The following is an 8,899-nucleotide window of genomic DNA, read 5'->3' as shown; positions in this document are numbered from 1 at the left end:
GGGGGGGGGGCTGGTTGGTCAACGGTCAATAATAAGCATTCCCGAGCGAGGGTCCGTGATATTGCATCAAGGATCTGCACGTAGATCCTCGGATACCCGGACATTCCTTCAACCCCAACCTCCAACAGTAATGAGCAATGATTCCAACGCAATGACGGAGTTCTTTTCCAAGCTCACCTCATCCACAACTTGAATCGAGAGAAAGAAAGAATGATATTCTCTCTTCAAAGCCCGAGTCCTTTTCATGCGAGGTTGAAAAGAGAGTGGAGGCATCCTTGCATGCAGTTCATCATCTGGGGAATTCTTGAAAACAAGCTACGTTTCCGGTCCAGACGATTGGCTGTGTTTCAGTTGCGGCTTCGTTCTCTCAATTGTGCTTCCCGTTGTCGCGGCCTTTTGTGCATCATATCATTCATCATGATTGGTCTCTCCCAGGCAACCCCTACCACTCACTTGTACTGTGATGCTTGTTATGCTCCAATTGTACATTTTAGAGTTTAGATCATGACGATGTGAAGATGTCGATTTAAATGTAGCTGTTCGAGGCATACGCAATCCAACTGCATGAGCAAATAGATCAAATCCCGTTTCGTTGCACTGCAGCCGATACAAACCAGCATTATCCCATGAAGATATAGATAGTGACATACCTCGTCCAATTTATCTCCAGCCCAGAATTGAATGCAGTTGAAATTAGTTTCTATATCTACCCCTCCTCTCCGGAATAAGTCATAAGTTATTCAATTCATATATCCCAACCCCATCATTCTACCACAAACTCAAAACGTACAAATCACATCCAATTCACTGAACTCTTTTCAATCCCATACCTATATCACCATCACAAACACAAATCCTCACAAAAACCCAAACCCAAACCTAAAATACAAGATGGGCTTCATATCCACCCTGTCACGCTGCATGCGCAAAAACCGCCTTTCCAGAAGACTCTCAACAACAAGCAGCAAACTCCACGACGAAGACTCAAACGATTTAATCAAAACGGCCTCCGAAACAGGCTCAACCCGCGCAAGCATGGAATCCACCTCAACGATGGTCCACCACTCCTTCCACGACCCAGTGCTTCCATGCGAGTCCCCGGCAAACCGTATGCAGATGAGGCCAGACAATGGAAATTTGCGGACGTTGTTCGATGCCAATATACCCTCCAACCAGCCGACAGACCGTGCAACCAGGGCCCTAACCAGACCCGCGTATCCGATTTTGAAATTGGATTGTCGGTCCCCCGTCGAGGCGCCAAGGAGGGTGTTGCAGGCGCCAGTGGAGATCGGAAGGGAGAAAGATATGAGCAGAACTTCGGAAAATGCGGCTGGTCATCCGGGAAAGGGTGCTTCGGGTGTTCCGTCTACAACAATGGCCGAGAAGGGCTTTTCACCTACTGAGAAATGTGTGTCTGAGAAGAAGGATAAGAAGTCCATGGTGGCTTTGCTGAAGAGGCATTGTGGGTTGAATATCCCGCGCTCGTCGATTTCGATTAAGACTTCGTCGCGTAGTCTACAGTCGCCGAAATGGTTGGATTCTACTGGGGTGACGGATGAGGAGGGGTTGGTGGATAAGAAGAATGAGAAGTGGATAGAGGCACAGGATGAGAAGAAGCGGAATAGTGTATTGGGTGGTGTTGGGTTTGGGAGACTGTGGTAGATGTTTGTTAATTGGAGTGTCTGTTTCGTGTGCACATAGTTGGGGTGGCAGTTTGAATGAAGTCAAATTTGGACGGTCATATTTTTCTTGAGATGGAAATAGACGTTGACTGTTAGAAGTTTAGGTCCACGGGTGATAAGTGGATTAAAATTAATGGAGAGGGAATAAGTTAGGAGATAGTACTAAGGAAAATGCATAGCTTGGGAGCACTCGTTGATTGGTGGGGGGATTCTCTGCAAGGGATGTTACGCTACGAGATAGACAGGGTCGGTGATATTCAGGTGGAGTTACGATTATGGATCATACGTTTTCGGAGCAATGGAGACAATGTAAGAGGATCTAATGAATTAAAGTAATATATGCTAAAGAAGCCCTACCCTAGACAGCAGCTGGGTGGTTCCAATGCATAAGACAAGAAGCAAACGGAGCACAACAGGTTGTAATCAGAAATCAAAAACGGTCTTCTTTCTCCGAGGTGTCACACGATACAGATTATGATACACGAGATATGAAATGAACAGGACATCTAACTAATCAAAAGCCTGCTTCCCATCCTCGGAATCGATAACAATCCACATCTCCGCGTATGTCGAACTCTGCACCAAAGTCCAAAGAGCCGGCGTGATGACCAGAGCTGCTTGCATGATGCGAGAAAACATAGCGAGACGCTTAGAGGATGGAGCCAAGGGCAACACAGGGGAGGCCAAGACCAATGAGGTCGGAGTTCTGTGATGTGTTAGTTGAGCTTTTTGGTCAATGATTGGTGGAGTACTCACGGCGCTGGAAGGAGAGTTCTGGCAGCAGGCAATGTTCTGCTTGCACTTCTGGTTGACGAGATCCTGGATGGGGAGAAGAGCGAGAATGGGGACCTGGAGATCCAGCTTGGAGCACTGGTCGAAGAGACCGAGGCCAGAAGCACCGGAGCCGGAACCGATCAGGTTGCTGAGGGTACCGCCGAGGATGCCGGAGTTGATGTCGGTGGTGTCACCGGCGTAGACGGCCTTGTTGCAGCAAGAGAGCTGAGCCTGGTCACCGCACTTGGCCTGAGCCTGCTTGACGGTCAGGTTGTCGGGGACAGAGAAGCGAACGTCGGTGTTGCCCTTGTTACCGACACCGTTACCGGCACCAGCTCCACCAGCGACGGGGGCTGAAGGGGGAAGAGCGTAGACGGTGGCAGCGAGGCCGAGGACAATAGCGGAGAGAGAGAACTGCATTGTGATGGTTTGGATTTGAACGAGAGGACTCGGAGAGTTTAGAAGATTGAAGAATAGAGAAGGAAAGATTGAAAGAGAGTGTTTGATGTGGATGAAGAAGAAAGGAAACGGCGATGAATCACCTCATCTTTATAGATTTTTACTGGCGGTCTGTGAGTTGCTCTGACTCCATATTCCAGGGCCAAATTGTTTTGCTTCCTAGACCATCTCTCCAGCATGTCCCCGGAATGTAACTGGGAAGGGAAGGGAGAGGATGATCACTCCACTCTGTAAGGTCTGCAGACCAACCAGGGTGCTCCTGTGGAGGCTCCCTGGTATGGATCTACTGCGAGGTACTCATTTTCACGCGACTAGGGACTGCCCTGGCATTCCCTTGACCTCGCTCTCGTCTGGTCGAGACTCGTGCCCACAATTTGTCTGTAACGTTGGATGAAAACAGGTACAATCCATCTAATTCAGATATACTATGCTACTACGCTAATACCTCTTTCTATTACTACAGAGCGAACATTCACAGCCCATAAACTCAATCGAAATAAGCTTAAGCTCCTCAAGTGGGCCTTCTAAGGGTGTACCTGGAGACTTCAATTTCCCAGCACAGGGGCTTTTCTCCCTTTAATTTGACTTTTGCTCTGCACTTCGGGAGCTAAGGCATGTCACACATACACTAATCATGTCAGGCACCTGACTCTGCTGGGAGGTGACTAGGATTCCTCTGAATGGTCGAGTTCTCCGTATGAGGGTCACCTGCAAGGGCGCCCACTGCACCTCGGGCACTAACACTACGTAGGGAGATTTAAAACACTCCCTTCATTGTTTAATTTCTCTTAAGCTGCGAGGAATTAAGCACCGTAATGCTAATCACAAGCCATTCCCGTGAACTCTCCGATTGGTGGTCTCGCTTTCCGAGAAAAATAGCGATTGCAGCCAAGCTTCCCCCTAGCGGCTTCTCAGAAGACCTGAATCGGTCCTGTTTGCATGGTTTGATGCCCTACATATCATCCCCTTCACTCATTCCCCTTGGTCTATACATAGTCCGCATTACTAGTGCACCCTAGTTCTCAATGTGCTCTCATATCGCATTTTCGAATCAAGTTTTCGATGATCTTGAGAATGGCCGGGATCTAGCTAGATTTATTCAAGGTATATCACAATCTTATTGATAGTCATTTCATCGATGAACTATATTCATAGTCACACTTGAATGAGGGCGATATGGAGAATGTAGTAGGAAATGACGCCTAACATCCTTTGCGTCGCCTAAACTGAATTAGATGGTACGTCATTTTAGTAGAGTAGCTGTTAGTCAATAGCCCAGCAGTTGTTAGGTACTTGAGGATGATTCCAAAAAGTCGTGAGCTGTATACCACAACGCGAATTGATGGTAAACGGGCTGTTCGAGTAGTTTTGACGCAATAGATATACCGAAATCTCATGTTTAGCTATTAAATAATTATCTCTATCTTCCTACAAAACGCTTGATTCAAACCGTTTTCAATTATACGTCCCACTAAAACAGTGAGGGTGAGAGTTATATTTATTTAGATGTACAGGCTATATATATATATCTGGAACCAATGTGGATGGTAGAGTACTAGAGTCTTAGTGAACAGCACCCAACATATATATCTACAACACATGCATTTAATTCAATAATAACATAACAACAATAATAGTCCTTTTAAATGCGCAATTTTTAAATGAGTCCAACAATATTAATTACAGCTCTCGAGTACGTAGTATACTACACTTACGCCCGGTGGTCCATGGTGCCAACCAACCAGTCAAAGTATTCATCCCAACACCTCCCACGCCTATTCAATCAAATTTGGGATATATTGACACAACTAAAGTTTTCAAAACTCGGGATTTGTCCAATTGATCATTCATTCATGTTTCGACAAGAAATATTCAAATCCAGCGAATACGTCGGCTATGCCAACCTGCAAATACTGTTCGGAAAACTGTTCCCAGTCAACCATTTCTTAATAATTTCCGTGCAAATAGGAGCATTATCTTGCATATATTTCTATTGTCCAACTTCACAAAATTGAGAAATTCCAGCCTCTATATCTACAGGGTATCACAAAAACACGCCTTTGAACGCGGCTGTGGGTTTCCGTTATTCTAGGGATGTACGGAGTATTAGACACTAGAGCTAGCGTGCCCGCCGTATGATATAGTTTCATAAAACATCTATCTATCTAACGAAAATATGTGCTATGTCGATGATCAAACTACTATAAACAATCCACCCTCCGAAATCAAGGGAACAGATCTGAAGGCGCATCTCCCGAGAAGACCTCCAACCCCGAAACGAAATCATTCCATAATGTCTTCGAAGTCATGGGCGCATTGCTATATGGCTGAACACCAGAAGCCAACAAGAGATCCTTCATCTGGGGAAGTAAGACATCCACCGCCTGAGCTTCCATTTCGCGTTGAACTCCTCTGCTGAGTCCCCCTTGTTCAACGTACCACGCAGAGTCTTGTTTCATAACCCCACTCTCGTAGAGGTTAAGCAAGCTTGAGTCAATATTAGCATCTATAGCAGCTTCATATGCCATTCTATGGCCAATTGCTTCAACTAATGGAAGAGCGAGTGGAAGGATATTTCGATTAAATTGCTCGCTTCGGTGAGCTCCCTTCGAACCTTGTTGAAGAAGGTCCCTCGCTTCGGAGAACAGGGAGGCTTCATGTCGAGCAATGGGACTGCTAGGATCGTTTGGTGGTGGCATTTGGTATCGACCGATCAATAGTTCCGACGCGAGTCCTGTATTTACGGTTAGTCTTCTCTAGAGCATTTTCAAAGATTAGGCACGTACGGATAGCAAGGACGCGGATATCCCCCTCTGCAGTCGATGCGCCGCGCATTTCCAGCTAGAATGGTGAATTAGTCAAGTGCACGACGAGTAAGTAATACTGAAATCTTACCTCGATCTGAAGAAGCTGATTATGCTCATAATGTCCATGCCACCCACACCGCTCATTCATAGCGATGATGCTTTTGTTGAAATGACCAAGTGATATCGCCTTGAAGGCTGTGGCTATACCATGACGCACCCGGGGGTCCACGCTCTGTTCTCGGAACGCCATCGCTGCAGAAACGAAGAATGCTTCTAGCACACTATACTGGGCGATAGTATGGAGGATGGGCATATGTTGAGTCCGGAAATCAATCACTGCCATTGGACTTCCATCCTGGCCACTGACAAGCCTGTTCTGGCTGAAACATGCCGCATTAAAGGCGGCAAGCTTGAGTGATGGGATGACACACCCTGAGAGGAAGAGAGTACCCACTGCAACCCGATGGATCGAGGATAAGAACTCCTCGCGCTTGTTCTCTGTTTCTTCCGAGCTACCAAGCAAGGCGGATCTTGGTAGACGGACGTGGTCGAAGTATGTGAGAGCATGGTCGACTGGATGGGCGCCAGTTCGTTGGGGCAAGGCCCTTTTTATGAGTTAGCTCTCATGGTCTAGGTCTGAAGGGTACTTGGAGACTGACTTTGATATAACACCCTTACACATCTCCTTTCCGTTTCCAAGCTGGACTAGGAATGGTCGAATTCCACAGTCTTTATCTTCACTCACAAGACGAGCCATTACAATTGCAACCACCGGAATACCACCCCTTGGGGTAGTTGGTGGCATAACCCTGAGACTATCTGTTAGCCAATTTCAAGATAATTGAACTCCGATATCCCTCAACTTACTTTGCATCGTTTGGAGAAGGAGTGTGAAGGTCGATATCACCATCAGGTAGAATCGTTGCAGTTGTCTGTATATTACGTGCATCTAATCCATGATTCACTTCCGTCAACATGAATTGTGCCCTAGGTATCGACTACCTGTTAGCTATGATTCCTGATATAGTCTATGTTGGAAGACTTTTGTTTAGAGAGTGACTCACGAGATATCGAAATCCAAAGCAGATTGGAGAATCGGCTGGAGCTCTGGACGCTTCAGGGCAAACGGAGCAAGTGTGCCCACAAAGAGATTGCACTGAATACTAAGAAGGGTGAAGGCACCACCATCAAGTGTCAATAGAGGCTCTCGGTGCAGCTTCCAGAATTTAGGGGTGATGTATAAGACATCCTTAAGCGTCAGACCTATGATAGTCAGTAGTTGCATCAGGCGGCAGAGCATATAGGTAGGAAATACCATATGCATTAGCAAAAGCCTTTGCCCTCTGGTAACTCAGTTTGGTAGATTCCTCCAGGCTGAAAGAGCGCGGAGCTGGTTTGAAGAGCTCTGAACGTGCTAGTTCCTCCATGGCGGGATTCAATTGTTGTAGATTTTGTAGCTGTTGTAGCTGCTGCTGTAATCCGTTCTCCATGGTGGGCAAATATTCTGTACGAAGAGTATGGATAGATTTACGATCGAGAACCGAACATTTGGGGGTAAATATACCACCAGAGAGAAACTACTGTATGCTTTTCAAGTAAGGCTAGCCAGCCACGTCCACCTTTTTCCCTCATAAAGCTGATCGGGGCTGAACTGTGGCACATATACGGAGTACTCCGTACTAGTATGTTGTGGATCGAATCGATACAAAAGACAATCCTTGCTGTTTCTAGTTAGAAGAATTGATCCATCGGTATAAAAAGCCTTAGCGGAGATAGGAGCCAGCAATAGATCTACTTGTCATTGGATGTTGCTTTCGTCGTCTCCCCCTTCCCTATCATATTCATTTGATCAAAGATCCTTCTTTAGATCTGGCCGAAGTAATCCGTATTCGGGTCAACACGATAGTATGGAGAAGATTATGAAATTCAGCTCCGTGGTGAGGTTTCGGAAATTCATGGCTAGCTGGGTCTCCATTCTTTATTGACCGATAGGGTCGATCAAAGGTACAGTCCTCGTGCAGAACTGACAATCAGTGGATCTGTTGACTGCTATGCATATGGAACTAAATAAGACGGTTATGATGTTCGTTCTAGCAGTCCTGACGAGATTGACCCACAAAATGTCTTGGTAGTTTCTTATCTCGCTGATGGTTTGCCAAGGAAGTTGGTGGATAGATGTGTCTGACGTGTCTCAGCCACACCTGAATATAAACATGTGATTCACAGCCATCACATGGTCACTATGTGCCCTATTCGATTTGTATTTCTTTTCACATAGATTTTTGTAGGACCAATCCTTCATCTTTCTATTGGTCCTCTAACAGGCCAGGTTCGATAACATACATGATCACTCGTCGACGATAACATGCTGCTTGATAGCATTTTTGATCTTCTACGACAAAGGAACCTTCGGTGACGCTTGTGGCTAGAACAACATCTCCACTTTGATCCACTATGAGATTTGAACCGGACGAAGATCTGAAAGAGGAGCATGTACTTTGTGAGTACTCCGTATGCGGAACAGATCTTAAATCAAAAGCCACATTCGCCTGACACAGGTGAATATACGGAGTTATACTCCGTATAGGTATGCACGATCACATACAAAGTGGATCGTCCCAAATATTAGCCAATATTGTACCCATATATTTTCGTTGGCCCAATATTTGGGAGGACCCACTATATGTGTGCTGGTATAAGCAGATTCATATTCAATTATTTCTCGGGCCTTTGATAATTTCCGAGAGTTTGTTCTCATGAAGGCTAGCTGAGAGTGGATTGTGTCCTGGATAGGATGCATGTTGTAGACAAGTTATTCTTACTATCCTTATCCAATGAATGCTTCTTGCCTAATTCACTCCGTGGACTTCGGGACTTATAGATCTTTAATGTTACTTCCTTTCTGTCTAATGTATGCAAGATTATTCCTGCACAGCCACAGACCCGAGATATTGATATCGATCGTCACTCCATTCAAACCCCTGCATTAACCAACTGATTTGAATATTGCTGCCCAGGTGGCGACTAGTGCTAATTCATACCTGCAAATTTTTCTTATGCATATGGATTTACATTCGGCGTTTCCTGTTCGATCAAAATAAAACCCGGAACAAATTTCCTCACGGCTTCAAGCTCCGCAACTGCAGCCTAAATATTAGATACCTAAAACGCACTGTG

At 45.7% G+C, this 8,899-nt stretch overlaps 3 protein-coding genes across 3 annotated transcripts; 1 reads left to right on the top strand and 2 right to left on the bottom strand.

The window, feature by feature from the left end:
- Positions 1–891: 891 nt before the first annotated feature.
- PEX2_043950 (uncharacterized protein) lies at positions 892–1,662 on the top strand (the record flags this gene model as incomplete). Its single annotated transcript, XM_016741670.1, has 1 exon — positions 892–1,662. The coding sequence occupies one exon, from the start codon at positions 892–894 to the stop codon at positions 1,660–1,662; it is 771 nt and encodes a 256-aa protein (XP_016603372.1).
- A 530-nt stretch (positions 1,663–2,192) lies between these two features.
- PEX2_043940 (hydrophobin family protein) lies at positions 2,193–2,876 on the bottom strand (the record flags this gene model as incomplete). Its single annotated transcript, XM_016741669.1, has 1 exon — positions 2,193–2,876. The coding sequence occupies one exon, from the start codon at positions 2,874–2,876 to the stop codon at positions 2,193–2,195; it is 684 nt and encodes a 227-aa protein (XP_016603371.1).
- Positions 2,877–5,140: 2,264 nt separating this feature from the next.
- Positions 5,141–7,212, bottom strand: PEX2_043930 (putative acyl-CoA oxidase; the record flags this gene model as incomplete). Its single annotated transcript, XM_016741668.1, has 7 exons — positions 5,141–5,649; positions 5,702–5,756; positions 5,811–6,327; positions 6,382–6,531; positions 6,590–6,709; positions 6,787–6,985; positions 7,038–7,212. 7 exons carry the CDS (start codon positions 7,210–7,212, stop codon positions 5,141–5,143), a joined length of 1,725 nt encoding a protein of 574 aa, XP_016603370.1.
- Between the last annotated feature and the right edge of the window lie 1,687 nt (positions 7,213–8,899).

The sequence above is a fragment of the Penicillium expansum genome, assembly GCF_000769745.1.
Source record: "Penicillium expansum strain MD-8 chromosome Unknown contig145, whole genome shotgun sequence".
Classification (NCBI taxonomy): Eukaryota; Fungi; Ascomycota; class Eurotiomycetes; order Eurotiales; family Aspergillaceae; genus Penicillium; species Penicillium expansum.
This window is presented reverse-complemented; position numbering and strand designations above follow the sequence as displayed.